General features: G+C 42.1%; 1 protein-coding gene across 5 annotated transcripts in view; it reads right to left on the minus strand.

Moving 5' to 3' along the window:
* Positions 1 to 24,362, minus strand: part of Pld1 (phospholipase D1) — a 224,524-nt gene that overhangs the window by 20,407 nt on the left and 179,755 nt on the right. For 4 of the 5 annotated variants that reach the window (XM_045161639.1, XM_045161640.1, XM_045161642.1 and 1 more), the window contains 3 exons: positions 17,076 to 17,189; positions 13,112 to 13,161; positions 4,969 to 5,103 (listed from right to left, as the gene is read on the minus strand). In XM_045161639.1, coding sequence (XP_045017574.1) covers positions 4,969 to 5,103; positions 13,112 to 13,161; positions 17,076 to 17,189 — 299 coding nt within the window. The remainder of the gene's footprint in view (positions 1 to 4,968; positions 5,104 to 13,111; positions 13,162 to 17,075; positions 17,190 to 24,362) is intronic. The other variant, XM_045161641.1, reaches the window with a different exon arrangement.

The following is a 24,362-nucleotide window of genomic DNA, read 5'->3' on the forward strand; positions in this document are numbered from 1 at the left end:
TGAGGAAGGGTGCCTTGGAACTGTCTTCCAGACACATGGTGCCCATTGCATTCATGACCTCAAAGTGTCTCTCGTTACCAGCACAAGACCTGCACAATATTGAGCCCATCATCATATCGTCATGGATGAAGACAAAACAATTACATCGAAGTAGAAGGGGGACTATTTGGAAAGAAGGGGAAGTAGAGGGGGACAAAAGAAGGTAAGGGGATGAAGTTACAATAAAAACAAATCATGTACATGTTCAGAAGTTACCAATAAAAAAGAGGAAGGCAGACCACTATTTGTGTCACTGTTACGTTGATGAACACAAGCCTTTTTTCATGTTTATAGGCCTTGGATATGTTGTTTGGGTAAAACTGTTATGCAATTCCATTCTCTGTTTTTCTCTGGACATTAAGTTTTCTTGTTGGTTTACAGGGGCTCCTTATGTGTTTTGAATATTAAATATTCTGTGAATATCTTATTTCCATTTATGTCATATATTTTAATTCTCTTTACATTATCTTTTAATGAATAAAGTTTTTTTTTTTTTTTTGAGGTAGGATCTCATTATAACCCAGACTGAGGTGGAACTCACTATGTAGCCCAGGCTGGCCTCAAATTCAAACTTCTGAGAGCTGGAATTATAGGCATATGATTGCTCTCAGCTCTTAATGCAGTTAGGTTTGCCTTCATGGTTTTTACTTTTTAAACATTTTTAAAAATTTTTTATTTATTTATTTGAGAGTGACAGACAGAGAGAGAAAGACAGATAGAGGGAGAGAGAGAGAATGGGCGCGCTAGGGCTTCCAGCCTCTGCAAACTAACTCCAGACGCGTGCGCCCCCTTGTGCATCTGGCTAATGTGGGACCTGGGGAACCGAGCCTCGAACCGGGGTCCTTAGGCTTCACAGGCAAGCGCTTAACTGCTAAGCCATCTCTCCAGCCCTGGTTTTTACTTTTTAAAAATTACATCCTGTTTAAGAAATTGTGACCCCATTTGTGGTAAGATAAATAATGTTTCTCAAAATATACAAATTTTAATCTCCAACATCTGTGAATGTGTCAAGTTCCACAGCAAAGGGCATGAAGACTCCCATGGAATTAAAGCCAATAATCAGGGTGATGGTGTTGCATGGTGCAGATGCAGATGGACCAATGCAATTGGATGCATCAATAAAAGTGAAGAGGAAGCCAGGCATGGTGGCTCATGCCTGTAATTCCAGCCCTTGGGAAGCTGAGATAAGAGGACTGTCATGACTAGCCTAGACAACAGAGTAAGTCTCAAAACAAACAAAAAAGTGAAGAGAACTAATGGGAAGAAATGATTCCAGGAGAATGAGACTGTTGGGTATTTTCAGAGATGCCATCTTGCTAGCTTAAAGGTGGAGGGGATGGGCCAAGAGCCAACTGTGGGCAGCTTCTGTCCATGTCAGCAAACTTCCTCCAAAATCATACATGTACTGATCCTAAGGCAGCCAGGATGGATGCCCGAGGCTCCATTCCTTTCTAAAATAAGCAGAATCCTTCTTCACTGAGGCACCCCTTCAACCACAGACCCTCACATGTCACTCTCAAGCTTGCCCTTCTAATACTCACTGATACTCAGGACCACACATAGGTTCCCTGACAACCACATAAGCTGATGGCCTCTGGACCATTTGGCTGTGGCTCAGCAGTATCCACCCAGAGTTTCTGGTATTAGGTATAAGGATTTTTCCTCTCCTCTAGCCCGGGAGCTCTATGAAGACAATGACGTTTTACTAATTGTTTTGTTCATGTTTTATTTGTGTTCATTCCCCTTCGGTGCTTTGCAGTGGGTTAGTAGACATTGAAAACAATCACTTCACTTAGTCAACAGGGGAGACTTGAGTTCCGCTTCAATAATAGCCTCATGGCATGTATGTGGAGGTCACAGGTGGGTCTTTCTATACCATCTTACTTTGACAGAAGGTCTCACTGGTCGCTGCTGTGTGCACTAGGTTAGCTGGCCTACTAGCTTCTGGCGGATCCTCCTGTATCTGCTTTTCATCTCTCCATAGGAACACTGGGGCTACACATACTCACACTGCTCTGACTGGCTTTCCGTAGGGTCTAAGAATCTAAAATCAGGTTCTCCCACTTGACCTGCAAACACGTTACCCCCTAAGAAATCTTCCCAGCTTCCACATGCCAAGGTCTTGGGGATTGGAGAGGGCACAGAAACGTTAGCCTAGTTAAGTACTACAATTAAGGAGCGTAAGAACATTGGATTTAGCCAGGCATGGTGGCACATGTCTTTAATCCCAGCACTCAGGAGGCAGAGGTAGGAGGATTGCCGTGAGTTTGAGTCCACCCTGAGACTACATAGTGAATTGCAGGTCAGCCTGAGCTAGAGCAAAACCCTACTTCAAAAAAAAAAAAAAAAAAAAAAAAAAAAAAAAAAAAAAAAAAGAAAGAAAGAAAGAAAAGAAAGAGAGAAAACTGGACTTGGTCACAGATCTCATGACGAGCAGGACATCCAGAGCAGCAGCAGGCAATGATAGTTATGTATGAAAAAGATCTTATCCAGGTGTGGTGGTGCACACCTGTAACTCCAGCATCTGGAAGGTGGAGGCAGGAGGGTAAGGAGTCAAGGTCATCTTCAGCTATAGAGAGAGTTTAAGGCCAGTCTGAGCTCTGTGAGACCTCCTGTCTCATGAAAAAGGAGAGAATTCCATATGAAATTGATCAGTTACTGCTAGCCTAAATAAACTACTCTTCAAGGGCCCAGAGACCTTTCTAGAAAACAAGCCAATTTAAAAATTCAACAAACTCACTTAATAGCTATATTACTGAGCAGTATTTTGCACTTATACTTCATGCAAAGTAAAACCAGCTGGAAGTGAACAGGACCTTTGGACGGAAATGCTTATGTCCCTCACTTCTTGCTCAAAGGTAGACTTCTGACACCTTGCTGAAGATCAGATGCAGTTTACCTGGCTTTGTTTACAGGTTGTTCCACATCAGTAAATATCAGCATGTTTCCCTTCCTAATGTAATTGCCAAATTTAACATAAATATATTCTGAGGTTGGCTGTTGAAGAACAAGGTCAAAATAATTTGGGGAATTTAAATGGATCCTTGAGTATTTGAGGGACAAGGTGGAGTAAATTAATCCCCAAAGCATTTTGATTTCTTTAAGAGCAATACATAGAGAAGAATATGATGTTTTCCCTAACCTCCTGCATAAACATTAAAAGAATCCATCCCTCTGGTGTCTCCCCAAATGCATGTACATATACAGATATAGTCTACATGTACATCTACATTCACTGCAAGGTATACATTTTCTTCCTTTGAAACATTTCCTCGCTTTTTAACTCATATTCTAGATAAGGCAGTCTCATTACTGCAAGATAGGAATTTTTTTTTCTTTTCTCACTGGAGAATAGAGATGAAAAAGGCATATAACTGCCAAAAAATTTCAAAACATTTTATGACATTTAACTTCTATAAAGACTAGGGAATTATCTTATTATAGCTGAGAAACTACATTTTATTTAAAACAGATGAGCACAATTCCCAACAGTGGGGCATGTCATCTCTCTGGGTAACATGCTGTCACCCTCATCCACTCATTTATCTGGCTGGTTATTAATTCCCTGCTTCTAGTACTGTCCTTCTGCTATTTATTCATGTAACATAATATTACAGGCAAAACACCCCATTGATGGTAAAAATGAAGCTTTCAGTCTGTGTAAGATTAGAATAAAGGCGAATTTCCATTTCTCTGGCCCAGTAGGTCCAATTGAGAACATACACAAGACTTCTCTCCTTAACCATGAGTGGGAAAAGGGATTTATAGAAGCCCTGTGTGTCCTTGATAAGGAAAGAGAGTAAGGTTGGAGAGATGGCTAAATGGTTAAGGCACTTGCCTGCAAAGCTAATGACCCTGGTTTGATTCCCCAGTATTTACATAAAGCCAGATGCATAGTGTGGCACATGCATCTGGAGTTTGTTTAAGGTGAATGGATCCCTGCAGCGCCCATGATCTCTGTCTCTGTTTTTCTCTCTGCTTGAAAATAAATAAAAATATTTTTAAAAGAATGTAGACTTAAAATAGGGTTATATCATTTCATTAAGATACACTCCCTTGACAGCCCCACATACATCAACAAAGCTGTCTGCTCTACATCCTAGTTAATACCATCAAAACATCAGGAAAGATACCATCAAGCAGACAGATTCATACTTTAACATCCTTCTGACTTTGCATTTCTGCTTGGATCTGTAGGAAAGGTTGGTTTGATACAAGTCACTCACAAGGTACCTGTATGAAACACTTTCCCTGTCCATTTCTTGCCCTCTCCAATCCCCAAGACCTTGGCATGTGGAAGCTGAGAAGATTTCTTAGGGGGTAACGTGTTTGCAGGTCAAGTGGGAGAACCTGATTTTAGATTCTTAGACCCTACGGAAAGCCAGTCAGAGCAGTGCGAGTATGTGTAGCCCCAGTGTTCCTATGGAGAGATGAAAAGCAGATACAGGAGGATCCGCCAGAAGCTAGTAGGCCAGCTAACCTAGTGCACACAGCAGCGACCAGTGAGACCTTCTGTCAAAGTAAGATGGTATAGAAAGACCCACCTGTGACCTCCACATACATGCCATGACACGCTCAAGCCCACGTTTGTACATGCCACATGCACACACATACACATACTTCTAAAAAGAAAAAAAAGTAAAGGATTAATGAGGTCAGGCAGGTTAATAGGTAACTGGTTTAAGCTGCTGACCCCAAATACTGAAATTTGCACAAAGTCCATTTCATGGATCTAAATCTCTGATTCTTTATAGAGAAAAGAAGAAAGGAGGAAAAAAAAAAACAGGTTGAAAAGGATGCTAGAATAAGTAACTGGTTTCAAATGGTTTCAGAGCTTATATCACTGGATTTCTTTTAATTGCCAAGGAAGCATGGAATAGCAAGAAAGATCAAGCTGTTGAGGAATGCAATCACAGGCCATATACTTACCAATAATAACAGTGTTATCATCAGCAATTAGCAACTTGCTGTGGACGTAGATAAGCTCAGTGACTAGGTTGCCTTCAAGCTCTGCATGGGTTCTAAGACCACAAAATGATATGTAATTTATCCATTGGTTACCAACTGCAAATTAAAAAAAAAAGAAATTACTAAAATTAATTTGGCCACACTCAACCAAGGCATATTCACTTTATTATTCCTTAATAAAAATATACCACTTAAACAGGCTATTTATAACACACTGGAATATATATACTACATAGTTCTTATTGGTGCACGTGTGTGTATTTAATATGTGTGGTTTCATGTGGGGATATGTTGCAGTTAGCTTGTCACCACTAGGACAAACACACAACCAGAAGCACCTTATGGGAGGAAAGGGTTTATTTCAAGCGTACAGAGTCCAGGGGGAATTGCTAGCTGGACAGAAGAAGCTGGCTCACTCTAGTATGCATCATAGAAGAGACAGAAAGTGAGAGAGAGAGGGGGAACCCAACACCTGCAAACACCAACTGCCAGAGCCCAAACTGTTCTTCACATGCCTTCAGGCTGGATTCCAACATCTGCCCCCAGTGACACCTCTTCCAGCCAGGCTGCTGGAGACTCAAGTTAGAAAAGAAGTTTAAATTTTTTTTTTTTAAATTATCTATGAGAGAGAGAGAGAGAGAGAGAGAGAGAGAGGGAGAGAGATATCTTAGGTCCATAGGCTTCACAGGCAAGCACCTTAACCACTTAGCAATCCGTCCAGCCCTCCCTTTTTTTTTTTTTATTAAGTAGAAAGTTTGTTTGGATACATCATATGTTGGTACCATCATTTCCCTCCTCCCTGCCCCCATTCCACCACTGAGGGCCCTCCTCAGTGGAATGGCTGCTATGTACCATGGAGTTATGGGTTATGAGTTGTGAGAGAAGCAGTCAATCACCGTGGAGGGGGGGAACAATGGCTCTGGATATCCCCCCCCCCACCCTGTGGCTCTTACATTCATTCTGCCCCTCTTCTGCAAAATTCCATGAACTGTGGTGGCATGCCCAGTTTTTTTTTACATGTGTGCTAAGGATCAAACTCAGGTTTTCTCAGACCCCTGTAACTATATGGCAAGCATGCGGACACATTGAGTCATCCCCTGAGCTTCTAATCTATGTTTCTCTTTCAGAATTTATGTAGGATCTATTTTTACTGTAAGAGGAGCCTATGTGATGAGTCTAGATGGCTATATGTGAAAAAAAATAAAAATGCTTTCTGTCTTCCTTTTGCTGAAGCAATTCAAAAATGAATTCAAGTGTGAACCTTTGCTGTTAATGATTTAATGAATAACCAACTCAAGAGTGATGGTGAGAGCTGAGAGAGAATGCATAACATGAGATTTCAGTGTGGCATTTGCTTCTGTCTTCTCTGAGGCCTACTGTTGTTTAAACCAGAGGCAAAGTTTGTGTTGATACCATAAACTATGTGCAACACACTTGGCCCATAAACAGTAGTTCAACTTCATTGACTTTGGGGTAAGTAGAAATATTGGTAGCTTAAAAGAAAAATCCTTTCCCTTTGAGATGAAGGGTCCTTATTACATCTGGCTTTCAGGGGATTTTGTTCAGGGCAGAGAAGGGTTCTACTTCAAAGCCCTGCTCTTCCCTCTCATCATGTGAGGCCCATTCATAGGACAAGAACTGCATTCCACACCTGGCCAAGCTGTGACCATTACCCACCCGGGCCTCAGTGTTAGTTGCCAACAAGTTATGGTCCCTCTCTCACATAGCATATGCCCTTGTTAAGCAACGTGCAATGCGAAGAACAAATGCCCCAGGACCAAGCTGTCATGGATCCTAATGTGAAAGGAGTTTCAGTCTTAACTCTTTTTTTAATCAGAAGGCAGTAATAGATCCAGTGGTAACTCACTGACTGAACTTTCCATTTATTATTGATGCTTCCTGCTCTGCTCCTGATGTTCTTTGGGGCTGCTCTGGAGTCTGGATATCTTGGAAAGAAGTTCATTCCTAGGTTCTGTGTGGGGGCTAATCCACCGACAGGCAATCCTTCCCATAGGTCAATGTGTGATCGCACAGAGCGGTGGCTGACAGGAACTGCTCTGTGGATGTACTTGTGAGTCATGTGCCTAAAGTAACTGTGGCTCCAGGTAAATGAGATGCTGCACATCATTTTTTTCCCCTGTGTGTTAAAGTTCCACAGGGACTATGATTCATCACCATCTCCCCATTTCAAGCCTTCTGTAGCCAGAGAGACAGAGAAGCAGTTACTCTTTGAAGCTCCTCATGTCTGTAAAACCCTTGGAAAATAGTTTCAAAATAGCTAATTTTCTTAGGCACTTATGTAATCCCTCAGTTCTCCTATGATAGCATAAGAAGTGGATCTTAACACAGCTTGATATCTTCAACCTTGCACAGTGCTGAAGGAAACAGTTAATATAATACGTGAGTGACTGGATCATAGACAAAAGTCCAAGTGGCAGACAGTATTTCAGTTTTTTATCCGGTATTTTCTTTTTTTAAAAAAATATTTATTTATTTATTTATTACAGACAGAGAGAGGGAGAGCGGGAGAGAGAGAGAGCTAGAAAGAGAATGGATGTGCCAGGGCCTCTAGCCATTGCAAACGAACTCCAGACACATGTGCCGCCATGTGCACTGGGCTTATGTGGGACATGAAGAATCAAACCTGGGTCCTTAGGCTTTACAGGCATGAGCCTTAATCACTAGGCAATCTCTCCAGCCTTTTCGTTTGTTGTTGTTTGTTTGGTTGATGTAGGGTTCACTGTAGCCCAGGCTGACCTGGATTTCACTATGTGGTCTCAGGGTAGCCTTGAACTCATGGCAATCTTCCTACCTCTGCTTCCCAAGTGCTGGGATTAAAGGCATGTGCCACAATGCCACACCCAGATATTTCAGCTTTTTATTTCTCTGTGCCATCTTTTGCTGGCTTATGAGCTAGAGAATAAGGTATTAGGAAACAAAGCACCTTTTTAATGAAAATATGGAGCAAATTCTTTACCAAAGCAACTATCCTTCCAGTCATTTCCCATTAAAAGTTCACATGTTGAACAATATACCAGGGACCAGTGGTTCTCCATACATAAGGTCCATGTCTGTGGGACTTGGTAAAAACAGATTCTGGGGCTGGGGGTGGAATTCAGGGGAAGAGCACTTGCCTAGCATGGGTGAAGCACTGGGTTGATTCCCTCACACTCTAAGGGGAGAGGAGGGCAAGGGAGGAAGGGAAAGAAGGAGGGAAAAAAGGAGAGAAGGAAGGAGGAAGGGCAGGAGGGAGACAGAGAATGGAGTTGGTATGTTGAGCCTAGAACAATTAGAATTCCAATAACAATAATAATTACTAGTCCTCAGATTTGGGTTTCTAAACACCATCTTTTCCACTAAAATAATCTACATTCCTTAGAAAAGTAGCTGCTTATAGGACTTGTGTTGGAGATGTACAAACCTGGAATACCTTACTTTTATCAGTGAAAACAGAAGGTTCAGGAAGATGCCAAAGGACACAAAGTCACTCTCCAAAATGCCCTCACTAACTAAACTTGGGAAAGCTGAACACCAAAATTATAACCCACTGCATAAAACAAGGGTCTGTCAGTCCATACTAATGTGCATAAATGGATGGATGAATGCCTAAATAAATTGGGAGGTCAAGAACAAAATCCCTCAAAGTAGAGTGATAGCTGATTAACTGAAAAGTCATCAACAGAGATAGAATATATGATCGAACTAGGAAGTGAGCATTTGGTAGTTATCATATGATAATTGGTTTGGTGAGTGATCATTAGTGTACGCTAAAACAAGTAGGTGAATAATGAGAAACGGCATGTTCATACAGATTCCACATATTGCCCCACAACACCTATTTCAAAGGGGAAAGAGTTACCTCATGGTATAGAACTGTGCCCCAACTACCTTCACTAATGAAGAAGGTCATGACCAACCGTGGGACACATGACCACCATGTAACCTACATCCGCCCCACAAAGAACTCCGCACTTCTGAGCTATGTCTGCCCAAACATTTACTGTCGGAAGTCTTCATTAGCAAATGGCAGACATATTTGAGTTGAATGACGTTCTGCAGAATAACTTGCCATTCTCTTCAACGATCACAATCATGAGCACTTTCCCCCACCCACCACACAAAATGATTCACTTCATATTAAAGGAAAATGAAGGAATGTGTCGGCCAAAAGCCACCTGTGGTTGTGAACTAAACCTAGCAACTTTGTGTGCTTTAAATGGACACAAGTATGGTGGGCTGCAGCATTTCAGTGACGTTGGTAAACTAGATAATAGCACATCAACACTAACTTCACTGTGTTGGGACAACTGGGTTATTGCTGCTTAATTGAATGCCTTTGTTTTGTCAGAAATGCATGCATATAATTAAGAGTAAATGCATGTAATGACCACAACTTATTCTAAAATTGTTTAGAGTACAACAAACAACCAGCAGCCTTCTAGTTATTTGGATCTATCCAGAGGTAAAATGTTAGCATTTGAAAACAGGATGAAGGTCAAAGCACAGTCCTGGTGACTGTTTAGTAAGTCTGAAATTGTTCAAAATTCCATTATTTTTTTGTTTATTTTTATTTAAAAATATTTTTGTTTATTTTTATTCATTTATTTGAGAACGACAGACACAGAGAGAAAGGCAGGTCAAAGAATGGGTGCACCAGGGCCTCCAGCCACTGCAAAAGAACTCCACATGCATGCGCCCCCTTGTGCATCTGGTTTATGTGGTCCTGGGGAATTGAGCCTCGAACCGGGGTCCTTAGGCTTCACAGGCAAGTGCTTAACTGCTAGGCAATCTCTCCAGCCCCTAAAATTCAATTATTTAAGATGAGTGGTGAGTAGCTGCTAGAAATAGGAGCTGGAAGAGTTACCATAGTGCACAGTTGCTGAGGTTCAGGGCTGTGCTATTCCACAGCAGGGCAGGGGACATGTGAGCAAAGATAAATCAGACAGACACACATGTAGCCTGCAGCCCATGCCACCTCCCCACCCCAGCTTTGCCCAGGCAGTAAAGCTCATGAGAGCAATGAGGAAATCTAGGAATGTATATAAACTCTAGTAAGAAGCAATAGACAGACAAGTATCAGAGAAATTTCCAAATTATGTATTGAGAAAATATCTGAGAATCTATAGACTTCACATGTCACGTCCCAGAAGAAAACTGCTATTAACATTGTTATATGTGTACCTTGAAAGAAGAGAGGTTCTGTATGATACTCTTGAGGCTTACAAGGCAAAGTTTAAAAGCATCAAAAGTTATTAATGGCTTCTGTTACTTAAAACTTGCAGCACGAATAGCTGGTGAAGTCACAAGTCCTAATGGGGAAACTACTAGCATTGTCTGGCCCTCAAACTACTTGGTTTATGCCCATATATTAATGCTACTCTCATCTTTGTTTGGGGAAGCTTCTCTTTTCAGATGGTGGTGACCACTGGGGAGACTTAAAACTCATTAAAGAGCTGGAGAGATGGCTTAACAGTTAAAGTGCTTGGCTGCAAAGCCTAAGGACCCAAATTTGATTTTCCAGAATCCAGGAGGGCCAGATGCACAAGTTGGTACATGCATCTTGAGTTTGTTTGTAGTGGCTAGAGGCCCTGGTGTGCTTATCCTCTCTCTCTCTAATAAATAAATTAAATTAAGTTAACTCATCAAAGTGTTGAGAAAAAGTGACAGTGGAGTGTTTAGCACTCAATGACACATCTCTATCACATCCTCCAAGGCTCAGGAACCATTGCAGAAGAGGTGGCAGAAAGAATGTAAGAGCCAAAGAAGGGCTGGAGTGCTTTATAATACCATCTTCCAGCACAAAATAGCCTTGACTTTCATGACATCACAGGGGCTGAAGCTACCTACAGTAGACCTGCATGAAGGAGGGGAAACAATGACCTCCAAAGAGGAGACTAGTTGGAAAGAGGAAAGGATTCATGGGGACAGAGGTAAGGGAGGAGGAAAAAGGGGAGTAATGGGAAGAGATTATGATCATGGCATATTTTCTATATGTATAGAGGCTGTCAATAATTTTTTTAAGATACAGCATGAGATACATGTACTTCTGTAATCCTCACTGAATACCCTTGATGCTTAAATTGTACTAACATGGCTCTAAAATGCTGTGATTCACAATAATAATAATAATGATAATAAAGATGCTTTAAACTAAACATTAGGTCTCTGAAAATTGGAAAATCAGATAATTAAAATGGTTGGATTTCTTTTCAGAAGTTTTAAGGTATTGGCAGGAGCAAGTTTTGTTATTTAAAATCACTGGAAACACTAACAATGGAGATTTGTATTTCTCTGCCCGGTTAGTTCACGTCTTTAAAAACCATTTCATATTAACAAAAATAAAACCAATAATATGACCTTTGACTTCAGGATAGGGCACTGTGTAATTAATCTTTTCTCTCTATGTTTAGGATCCGAACATTTTCCCACTGAGATGCCTGAGCTTCTGACTTGTTCCCAGGTGCTTGGAGAGCTTCTCACAAGCAGGCTCACCACTGAAATTGCTTCTTGTGTTAAAATCCAATTTATTTTCCCTGAATGGCAAAGGCAGGAGCCAACAATAATGCCTTACATCAACGTTTTTACAGTTGAGAAACTGAAAAATAAGCTTGTTTTGAATTTACTCTGCTATAGCCTCACCTTTGTACTGCCAGCCAGCACTGAATGGCATTCCTAGTTTTGTTTTAGCAAAATACCTTTAGCAAAATACAGATAGTTCTCTGGTAAATTTGCTCTGTCTTGGATATAACTAGGCACCACATGTGTTAAGTATATGTTATTGGAGATGAACATACATATCTTATACCTAAAGTTGTTTTCTAAATTTTTATAAATTGAACAGACCATTAGTGAAAAATTACTAAACATACAACAATGATATGCATATGTGCATGTATATGTACGTAGGCAATTCAAGCCATTATTTTTAAAGCTTCCCATCACTTAAAAATTCATAGAATGTATACCTTTTACCAAAATTACATAGTATAAAATTCACCCTTTTAAATAGTACAAATCAGGGGGTGGGGAATATGGCTCAGTAGTAAATGGAATATGGCTCAGTAGTAAAGCATTTGCTTAGCATGTGCAAGGCACTGAGCTCAATCCTCAGAACTGCAAAAAAAAAAAAAAATTACTGGAAAAATATAAAGTGTACAATTCTGTAGATTTTTTTTTTTTTTTTTTTGAGACGAGGTGTCTTGTAGCCCTGGCTAGCCTTGAACTTATTATGTAGAGGATAATAGTGATGGTATACATTAATTGTCAATTTAACAGGACCTAGAATACCTTTGAGGGATTCTGCAGATTAGGTTAGCCTCTGGGCATGCCTTGAGGGATTATCTTGACTAGGTTAATTGAAATTGAAGAGCACTACTCCAAAGGCCAAGGTTCTGGACTGTATGAAAAGGAGAGCGCTGGCCGAGCAGCAGCGTGGGTTGCTGTCGCTTCCCCACTGTGAGCTGCATGTGGCCAGCTTCCTCACGCCTGCCACCATGCCTTTCCTGCCACAAGGAACAGTGTCCTGGAACCATAAGCTGAAATGAAACTTCTCTCTCTTAAACGGATTTTTTATGAGGCATTTTGTTCCAGCAACAAGAAGGTAACTAATATAATGACCTTGCACATCCGATCCTCCTGTCGCTCCCTCCAGAGTGCTGGGATAATAGGCATCTACCACCACTCGTGGTTTCAGTGGTTCTAGGGATCAAAACCAGGGCCCTGTGCATGCTGGGCAGGCTCTCTACCTACTGAGCTACACGCCAGCTCCTCAGGTGAGTACTCTGTGGAGAAACTTCTGTGAATAGAGTTCTGTAAAAACATGATGAAAATATTCATGAATATTGACACCTCATATTAATATCTAATCTTACTGATTCTTTGTACTTCATTAAAAAGTTTTAAAAAAATTAAAAAGCTGGGCATGGTGGCACATGCCTTTAATCCTGGCAGAGGCAGAATCGCTCTGAGTTCAAGGCCACCCTGAGACTACAAAGTGAATACCAGGTCAGCCTGAGCTAGAGTGAACCCCTACCATGAAAAACAAACAAACAAACAAATAAATAAATAAATAAAACTTCAGAGGAAAAGGAAAGCAGTTACTTACGCTCTGATTTTAACTGTCCAAGGATGGAATTCTCTCCTCTACACATGGTTCTGAAAGTATGTAAGAGAATAATTACGGAGATTTCAGCCAACCAGTCATAGCCAGAAGTATCTGCGGGCATAATCCTAACCCAAGTAAGGGGGGAACAAGCACTTTCACGGGAAGGGGCTCTGCACTGTTTTTAAAGCTAAAACATAACATGAGTATCTCTTTTGTAATTCCACTAAAAGGACAAAGTAGTTTTTTTTTTTTATTATTTTTAATGAGAGAGAGTGTGTGTGTGTGAAAGAGAATTGGCGTGCCAGGGTCTTACCCACTGCAAGTGAGCTCTAGACACATGTATCACATACCACCTGTGTGCATGCATCATCACCTTGTGCATCTGGCTTATGTGGGTTCTGGGGATTTGAACCTGGGTCCTTAGGGCTTCACAGGCAAGTGCCTTAACCACTACGCCATCTCTCCAGCCCCAAAGTCATTTAAAAAAATATTTTGTATTATTTATTTGGAAAAGAGAGTAGAGACAGACAGGCAGGCAGACAGACAGACAGACTATGGGAGTGCCAGGGCCTCTTGCTGCTACAAAGTAACTACCAGATGCATGTGCCACTTTGTGTACCTGGCTTAAATGGGTATCAGGGAGCTAAACCTAGGCTGACAGGCTTTGCAAACAAATGCCTTTAACCCTTGAGCCATCGCTCCAGACCAAAGTAGTTGTTTTGAAGTAAGTCATTGGGAAAGATAAAATTGAGGCTAATTTTCAGAAAGAGAAGCTATTTTTAAAGCCATTGGCTGTGAATGAACTTTCCTTAACAAAATTTGGTGACAGCAAAGATAAATTTAGAATGGCTCCATAGATAAGAACACTTCTTACAAAGTCATATTGCTTTCTGAGGTGAAAAGGGCAAGCACTTGGCAGAGAAATTTAGGAATTAAGCAAACTTATTATACTGAGTTATTTCTAAAAGTCAGCAAAACCTGTCAATGCAAAAAAAAAAAAAGTTTCAAATAACTGACTGTGCTAATGAGTTGGTTTCTCAAGACTAGAAGTGAAAGAATTCTAAGGAATTGAAAAACAAAGATTCTAAGTGCCATCTGCCTGTCCTATGAAAGTAATTAAAAACGGAGTTCTGTCTGGAAAGGGTGATATTGTTAAAGATGCCAGCACACACAGTTGCTTATGCATAATAAAAGTTGTCGTTTGGGCTGGTGGACAAAAGCCAAATGTGAGTTTCATTCAGCTGGTTCAAACTCAAGAAAACAGTTCCAGGGAATAATTACAACTGACAACATTCCAAAAATAACACCAGCATGGCCAAGGAAGCAGATAAAAATCCAACTAAGCATTATGTCAGTGACTTAAACTTAAAAAGCTTTGTTTCTTGTGTAACAAATCAGATAACATGAGAAATGGACAAATGTTCATTCACTCCTCGTTTCCTAGACCAAAGTACAATTCAAGTTCTCCTACACTGCAGCCAGGCAAATTTACCTCATGGGAGACAACAACAAAAACCTTTACTTGGAACCCTGACAGATGAACAGACAAAAGCTTGACAAGTCAGAGATAACCAAAAGATTAAAAAAAAAAAAACAAAAACAAAAAAAACAATAAAAAACACAAACAAAAAACCAGCCAGGTGTGGTAGTTGCAGGCTTTTAATCCCAGCACTCTTTAATCCCAGATAGAGGTAGGAGGATTGCTAAAGCCAGCCTGAGACTACATAATGAATTCCAGATCAGCCTGGGATAGAGTGAAACCCTACCTCGAAAAACCAAAGCAAACCAAACCAAAAACCCAAACCAGAGCTGTGGATGCAGCTCAGTTGGTAGAGGACGTGCCTGGAATAGAAGCCTTCACCTCCACCACTGCATAAACTAGGCACCGTGATGCAATCTGTATCCCAGCACTTGGGAGGTGGAGGCTGGAGGATCAGAAGAAGTTCAAGGTCCTCCTCAGGTATATAGTGAGTTCCAGGCCAGCTTGAACCTCAAAACACACACATACACACACACACACACACACACACACACACACACACACACACACACACAGTTCCACCCTAATAATATTCCAAGACTCTGCCCTCAGACTCTGTCCTGGTCCTCTGGAATTTGTCCATACAGGGGACATCTGGCTCCCATCCCAATTTGACAGAGACCAAGCCTGTCTCTTTTTGGCCCTGTGCAAGGATCTCTTTGCCCCTCCCACCCTTCTAAAAGAGTTGGATCAGAAAAGCGTGGATCTCCACGTGGTTTGAAAATCAAGAGGTGTCCAGGAAAGTGTGCAGCATGTCTGACTCACTGACAGTATGACTGGGCATGGGCCTCAACCCTGTGGGCTTGCAGAGCTGGTAACTGAGAGCCAGATTCCTGTCCAGACCTGGCCACTCACCTCTTCACCTTCCTTCTCTCTCCCAGGTGAGTGACCCAGAGAGATCAGGTGTGCTTTTCTGTCTCTTTCTGTGCTGTCCACTCAACAACCCCTCCGTGCCCTCTCATAGCTCCACTTGCCAAAGCTCAAGCTTTGGAGAAGCCACGTGTGCCTTTGTGAGTGAGTACAGAAACTCACATTTAAAAACGTATCAAGGGGGCTGGAGAAATGGTCAGTGGTTAAGGCGCTTGCCTGCAAAGCCTAACAACCCGGGTTTGATTCCCCAGTACCCACGTACTAGGCCCTAGTGTTCCCAATCTTTCTCTCTCTCCTTACAAATAAATAAATATAAATATTAAAAAATAAAACAAATAAAAAATATATCAAGGGTAAGTCTCACCATTTCCATAAAATCTTAACAAAGAGGAATTAGGAAAAGATTTAGGCTGGAGAGATGGCTTAGCAGTTAAGGCGCTTGCCTGCAAAGCCTAAGGACTCATGTTCGACTCTCCCGGTCCCACGCAGCCAGATGCACAAAATGATGCAAGTACTCAAGGTGGCACATGTGCACAAGGGGGCACACTCATCTGGGGTTCCATTGCATTGGCTGGAGGCCCTAGCATGGCAATTCTCTTCTCTCTCTCACATAAAAAATAAAAGAAAAGAAAGAGTTAAAATTCTAGGAGACAGGGATTTATGTTTTCCTTCTTTTTGTCTCTTTTGCCTGTATTCATGGTGTGTTTGTATATGTTGGGGGGATACATGTGGACATCAGAGGATAACCTCAGGTGTCTTGTCTTATCTTAGGAATGCTATCCTTTTTCTTTTTCTTTTCTTTTCTTTCTTTCTTTTTTTTTGTTTGAGACAGGGTCTCACTGGCCCTGGGCTGACCTGGATCTCACTCTGTAGCCCAAGCTGGTCTTCCAAATGCTGAGATTAAATGTGTGACCCAGCATACCTGGCCTCCATCCTCCTTATTTGAGCCAGGGTCTCTCACTGGCCAGGAGCTGAGCCCGCCAAGTAGGCTAGAGAGTCTGACCAGTGAGCCCAGGAGTCCACCTGTCTCGTCCTCCCCAGAGTTTAGATAATAGGCTTGTGCCGGTGACACCCGCATTTTTACATGGATTTACATGATTGAACTCGGGTCCTCATGCTTGATCTCCTGATCCAGCTAGCAGTCCAGCACCAGAATTTTCATCTTGTAAAAGAGGTTATTAATAGTAACCTTGTAGTGGGACCTGCTAATAAATGCACTGAAATTATGCCCTTTGAAGCATTTAATTTTCTTACTTCTCTATTCACTGAAAAGAACATGGAAGGCTCCTCAACTACTTTTGAGTAATACAAAGATAAGTTTTCATCAATATTATATGCAAATAACTTGCCATGGGTCCCGAAGGCCACCACTTAGGATTTTTGGTGCATTTTGAATTTCATCACCTAGTCACAAAGGTTTAAAAGGAAAATGAAAGCAAGTGCCAGTTCTTCAATGTTCTCCTGAATGATTCACTGAAGCCCTGCCGTTCCCTCCACCAGCTTCCACACACAAGAGCTTAGCACAGAAGGGGGGGGGGGGCGGGGTGTGGGCACCTGTAGTTGAAATGCATGATGGCCCGCAGGGCGTTTCCGCCTCCCGTTGAGATGTCTCCTTCAAACCCGGGCAGAAGCGGTATCACGACGTACACCCGGTACCTCTGGCCTTCCCTGCAAAAGTCAGAGACGTGGGAATTCACCAAAAAATAAAGACAAGTAAAGCAGAATCAAGCACCGGCTAAAACGACGAGCAAGCAGTTCACATGGCTTTAGTGAGGGAGGGAGTGGCTTGTACACATCGCAGAGCTCAGGAGGCTGCGTGGAGGCCACACGCTGCCAGGCTAAGCCATCACATTATTCTGAAAACTAAGCTGACTTTGGAAGGAAAGTGAAAATTACACCTTCTCTCATTCCCTCTACAACATAATCTTTTGCAGTTAAGAATTCAGTATAAAAAAATGTCTTTCGTGGAGCTTACAAAAGTAGGGTATAGGAATTAACTTATGACAAAGTTTTGAAAATATTATTGCAATAGTTTTCTCCATATAAATATATCTTAATTTATAAAATATATTATTTCAATAAAGATTCTTTTATTAGCATTTTATTTAAATAAAATTTTATTTAACTTGGACTCAGTAGTCTATAACTATTGAGTCCAAATTTTCAGTTTTTTTGATAATCAGTGGAATTGTTGGGTCTTAGGGTTATGTTATGCTTAGCATGTTATTTAATTTATAAATTTCACATTTACAGATTCAAGTTATATCCACAGTACCTATCTCAAAGGCTGAGATTTATTATAAACATTTATTATAAACATTCCGTTCATAACCGAGGAAGAGCTGAGTTTCCGCTGCCCCGATCTTCAGGGCAAACAGATATAACAGATTCAGTATATTTGCCAAAACAAAAGCAATCATCGTTCAGGAATGCTAAGGTTCCAGCTGCAAAATGTTACTGGAAATTCTTTAAGAATTCTGAGTGACTAACGTTTATTTTTTAATCCCCGGCACATGTAACACAATCTGTTTTGGTCCCCTTGTCCCAACTCATTAATGATATCTTTTGAAGGAAAAGCAATCTACTTAATGATAAAACAACAGAAGAAGAAAGCGGGCCTCGTTATGTTGACTTGTATTCAGACATTCAGACAACGAGGCACCTCTTGCTGTCAGGGCCAGACTCTTACAGCCCTGGTCTGCATGGGTCAGGTGTAAGGGAAGAAGAGAGACCAGAAATGAACATGGCATCCCCTGCAGCCAGCAAGTCACAACGGAACACCTGAGCATGTTCTTGCTAGTCTTATTCTCACTTTCTTCTGCTTAAACTCAGAATACTTATATTTTAAGGTTCATTTTCTTCTAAACAACTCAAGTGTTCCTTCTAGTGAATATCAGTACTCCGTCAAGGCCTCAGAATTAATTCATTACTGGTGTTTCTGAATGCAGACATATTCGTGAGGGCATATGCAATGGCAAATCCAGCAACAGGATGGAGTTAGGAGACCCCTGAGCGCCCCTGCCTACTGGGCAACCGGGAGGTTTGAAAACAGGCGGTTGTCATGGCACGGATTACTCACTAGGTGGCAAACGTAGTTTGAATTGGAAAGAAAACAAAGAAAATGTCAACTGTCCAAGTTCTCGGTTTAATCAGGAGAAAAGGCACAATCTCTCAGTGGTCGACAGGATGACAGAAAGAGCAGAAAGAAAGACCTAAGCCATTTTCCTAGAGCTAGCATCTGCAAGTCCAGATGAGGGGATGGGAGACGCTCAGCGGATGAAACCGTTGCTGGGCAAGCCTGAGGCCCTGACTTCAGATGCTCAGAGCCCATGTAAATGCCAGGCAGCCAAGGATGCCCCCTTGTCTTCCCTGTGCACTAGAGGCCAGGACAGGGGATCCTCCTGGCTAGCATGATCATCTGATCAAGGAGGAGACCCGAGGCCAACTTTTGGCCTACATGTGCACACATATCACACAAGGCATTCACACACACTGTAGCATATATGCACACACAATGCATACACACTCAAGAAAAATAAAAGAAAGAAAAAAGTCGAGATGAACATTTAAACATTGATACCATTTGCCCTCCACCGTTTCCAGAAAAAGTGAGAGCTTCGAGGCCGCTTTCCGCTGTCAAGCTGCCCTAGACCTGCAGTCAGAACTGGGGCGGCCCTGCCTCTCTTCATTCCCACAGCCTTGACCCAGGAAGTCTACCCCGCACCCTCCGGGCCTTGCAGGATAGTGACCGGCACATCCACTGCCTGGGCTGGGGAGGAAGGTCCTCTAACAACAGGGTGCATGTCCACATAGCTTTCTATTTTGGGCAGCGGTCAGTAGCAGAGCCTTAACTAGGGGAGGCCAGGGTCATGTTGGAAGAATGTTTGTATCTGGGCAACTTTCAGCGGAGAGGAGGTTAAGTTGCATAGAACTTTTTTTCTTTAATTACAGTTAATTAGAGCTTTTATCACGGTAACCATATGTAACATAAAATTGGGCATTTTGCTCATTTTAAGTATAGAATTCAGTGTCATTAGTTGCCTTCCTAATTTTGTGCAACTACTACATCTATTTCAAAACTTTGTTTTCATCCCGGACAGAACTTCTGTGCCTGCTAAGTGAGAACTCTTGTCACCTGTTTGGGGGTTCTTTTACTTTTTGAGGTTGAATAATATGCTTTGCTCTGTAGACACATCCATCTGCAGGTGGGCAGTTGGCTTTTTTCCTTATTGGGAATAAAGCTGCTATTGATATTGACATACAGTATCTGTCTGACTCCATATTTTCAGTTCTTTTGGGTGTATAATCAAGGATGGGATTGTTGAGTCCTATGTTTAATACTTGGAGGAACCATCAGATTAAATGTTTTCCAATGAGCAGCAGAGAATAAATTTTAAGGGGTTGGAGATTAAATGGTTAAAAAAATCCCTCTCTCTTGTCCCTGTACAATGTACTTTGACCATAATCACCTCCCACCACCCTCTTTTGCCCCCTTCTCCTGTCCCCCTCCACTGAAGACCTTCTGTTCAACTAGTCTAGGGACAACTATTATTACCAATTTTCTCCATGTGCTTTTGGGTTAGAGTTACACGCATATGTAATCTTTTCTTCTACATGAACAGTAGAATATTATGAATACTTTTCTGAATGTTAGTCTCTGGCATTTAATCGTGTATCTCAGCACTCCTTCTACAGCAGAATGTAGACTTACTTGCTTCTTAATAATTGGGACATTATACTTTACCAAATAGCCATATCTTAATGTTTAAACCAGTCCTCTGTTAAAAGGCATTTAGATGGTTTCTAATTCTTCTCACTGATTTAAAATACTCTGGTAGATGTGCTGATCCACTGGAATCACATCTCACTTGTTGAAAAGGTCTTATAAGTGGCAGTGCTACTCTTGAATACCGTATTTGTGAGGCCATTTGTAGATGGTTCTATTTTATCCTTGTATTTTTTCATTTAGTATTTTTATTTTTTATGATTGATTTATTTATTTTTGTTTTGTTTTTCAAGGTAGGGTCTTACTCTAGCCAAGGTTGACCTGAAATTCACTGTGTAGTCTAGTCTCAGGATGGCCTTGAGCTCATGGTGATGCTCCTACCTCTGCCTCCCAAGTGCTGGTATTAAAGGCATGTATCACCATACCCAGCTCTTTATCCTTGTATTTTTAAAAGCAAGAAAGACTTTGAAATGGAGAGCTAACATGTAGAGGGTTAAGAATGGCACATATGTGGCCTATGAAAATCTTTTTTTGTTGTTGCTTGCCTTTTTTTTTTTTTTTTTTTTGGATTTTTTCTTTTTGAGGTAGGGTTCCACTCTAGTCCAGGCTGACCTGGAATTTACTATGTGGTCTCAGAGTATCCTCAAACTCATGGCATTACTCCTACCCCTGCCTCCTAAGGGCTGGGATTAAAGGTGTGCATCACCACATCCGGCTGAAAATCTTTTTCCATGTGTGTGGGTGCACATACTTGTGTGTGGATGTGTAGGCCAAAGGACTATCTTGAGGGTCATTACTTTGGAATATTGTCCAATCCTTTGAGACAGGGTCTCTCAAACTGACCAGAGAGCTCCATGGATGCTGCTGCTTCCTCCTCCTCCTCCTCCTCCTCCTCCTCCTCCTCCTCCTTCTTCTCTCTCTCTCTCTCTCTCTCTCTCTCTCCTTCCCCAGTGCTGGGATTACAGCATGTACCACTATGTCTGGCTTTTTTGGGGGCTTCTGGGGATCAAACTCAGGTCCTCATGCTTGCAAAGCAAGTGCTTTACCAAGTGAGCCATTCCCAGCCCCTGGCATATGGAAATCCTGTAAAACATTCTTGCACACTAGTTTGCGAGGCTCCCCGCATCCATGTTTGCTGATTTTAGGACTCTCTGTGCCACATGGAGATCTTTGATGTTTTGCGATGCATCAGTCCTTCAACTTCATGAACATCGGCAATGTTAAACTGTCTAGCACACCAAGAGAAGTGACTTCAATTTCACTGCTGTTATAAAAAAGAGGAGAGGGTGCTCTGGAATTTCAAACTATAAAATAGTGGTTGAATGAGAGCCAATGAATGGAAGATTCTAGTTATCTCTATGTCCAGTCTGTCTCTTTGATCCAGTCCAAGTCATCCTGGCTGTTGAACACCTAATCTCCTCCAGAAACAGCACCCTTGGAGCAGGTGCACATGGCTGGTCACCAGCTTAGGGGCAGAACCCAAGTCCCTTCCACGCAAAATCATTTATGCATACAAGCAAGGCACAAGCTGGAGGGTGACAAGCCATGAGAACTACTGTCGGGTCAGTGGTTCCTTCCTCCACTTGAGTTCAGGTCAAGTCTTTACACCCTCAGCGTTCCTGTTACAGTATGTTTGCATTTCAAATTTCAAAATGTGTGTGTGTGTGTGTGTGTGTGTGTGTGCACATATACATGGGCACTCACATGTGTGCAAGTGCACACGCATGCACATGAGTACAGAAGCCAGAGGTGGACATTGGGTGTCTCCCTCAATCACTCTCAACCTTATTAATTTGGACAAGCTCTCTCACTTAAATTCAAACTCAGGAGTTGCTGATTACACCACTCTAGCTAGCCAGCTTGCCCCAGGGGTCCCGTTTTTGAGGGTGCTGGAGATCTGCACTCAGATCTTCATGTTGGCACAATGAAGGCTTTGCCAACCGAGCCACTTTCGCAACCCCCAAATTCAGTTAACTCTTCCAGCAATATTATGCATAAGAGGTAAAAATTGGAAATATATGTCCAATAACAAAAAGATAATTAGCTGCTTATCTTATAGACAGCCAGTTTGACATGCATTCACCATTCCCCTTGCAGACACTAAAATTGAGTCCTAAAAATAAACTCCTTCCAGAACTATGTGAATAATGGCTCCAGTGCCAAGGGAAGCTGATACTGCGCAATGATCAGTCACTTCCCTCACAGGTGTTAGCCATTTCTATTCTGTGCATGAGGTTCCTAAGCGGACATTGCTCCTAGGGTGCACCTCAGGGAACCAGGGAACAACCATCTAAACTTGCAGGAGAGTGCTAGAGTCACTTGGCAATCCTCCAATCCTGAGAAGAATTCCAGGGGAACAGGGTCAGCCCACTCTTGTTTTTAATCTATGTGTGTGTGCATATGCGTGTTCATATGTGCACGAATGCCCGTGTATGTGTACTTACTGTGGTGGCCAGAGGTGTCTTCCTCAGTTACCCTCCACCATATTTTTAAAAAATATTTTATTTTTATTTATTTATTTATTTTGCAGAGAAAGAGGTGAGCAGAGAGAAAGAGAGAGAATGGGCATGCCATGGCTTCCAGCCACTGCAAATGAGCTCCAGACGCATGTGTCCCCTTGTGCATCTGGCTTATGTGGGTCCTGGGGAATTGAACCTGGGTCCTTTGGCTTTGCAGGCAAATGCCTGAACTGCAAAGCCACTCCTCCAGCCCCCTCCACCTTATTTTTTGAGACATGGTCTTTCACTGAACCTGGAGCTCGCTGATTTGACTGGATTAGCTAGGCAGCAAGCTCTAGGGGTCCTCCAGTCTCAACCCCCTCAGTGCTGGCATTACAGGCAATATGTCCAGCTTTGACCTGGGTGTTGAAGATCCAAGCTCAGATCCTCATGCTTGTGCAGCAAGCATTTTATCCACTGAGCCATCTCCCCACCTTAAATCCACTCCTTTTTCTTATTAAAATATTTTTATTTATTGCAAGGAGAGAAGTAGCGAGAAGAGAGACAGACAGGGAGAACGGGTGCTCTCAGACCTTTAGCCACTGTAAATGAACTCCAGATGCAAATGCTACTCCATGCATCTGGCTTTATGTAGTTACTGGGGAATCAAACCAGAGTCATTAGGCTTTGCAAACAAGCACCTAAACTGCTGAACCATCTCCCCAGCTCAAGCCCAGTCCTTTTTAAGCACAAAGCTATAAGAGCCCTGAGCATCTCAGCTTTACTTTCAGGTGAGCCACAGAGGAAAAAGAGGAAAAAAAAAAAAAATCAAGGGTGTAGCCCACTGGCTCACATGATGTGTCTGGGGAATAATGGCAGAGCTCATGAAAGAGAACCCAAGCTCCAGAACCAGAAACCAGTGCAACAATCTGGGAGCCCCTTCCAAAGATCCACAGGCCTTTAGCATGACTGAGTATGGAGGGGCGGGAGGCAGGAATAGTACCCTGACTGACAGACTGCATGCAGAAACAATGAGAAATCACTCAGTTGGGCCACTAATCAGAAAACTCCTGTGACATTTCTCTTTGCTTTAAAAAAAATATATTTTTTAGAGGTAGGTTCTCTCTATAGCCCAGGCTGACCTGGAATTCACTATGTAGTCTCAGGGTGGCCTCAAAGTCACCTTCTACCTCTGCCTCCCTCCCTGAGTGCTGGGATTAAAGGCATGTGCCACCATACTTGGCCTAAGTGTCATTTCTTACTATTGTGTGGCAGGGTAGTGGGGGGGGGGGCTAAACTACACATGTGAGTTAAAGGAAAAACAAATGAGTCACAATCCAACAGAGAATACAAGTAGGTATATTAACTTGGAAGAAGAGAAATATAAAAATAAAGCATGGTTTTAGGGTGGTTGGGATATGGGGTTGTGCAAAAGAATATGTAAAATTTTGTGACTGCTGGGACTCTGTCTGCATCCTTCAAAGCTGAGCCGCAGGCCCCATGCAGATGGCTGCTGGATGACTCATGCAGGTGACAATCTCCACACTCTTTCCTTGTTCTCTCTTAGGAAACCTCCTCCTCCTTTCCCTTTCCCCGTACTTTGTCTCTGTGCACAGTGCAGGGTAGTGAGAAGCAATGTCCCCCAACAGCTGGGCCTCAGTTATTTCTAAGAAAACC

Source organism: Jaculus jaculus, chromosome 11, assembly GCF_020740685.1.
Source record: "Jaculus jaculus isolate mJacJac1 chromosome 11, mJacJac1.mat.Y.cur, whole genome shotgun sequence".
In the NCBI taxonomy this organism is placed as follows: domain Eukaryota; kingdom Metazoa; phylum Chordata; class Mammalia; order Rodentia; family Dipodidae; genus Jaculus; species Jaculus jaculus.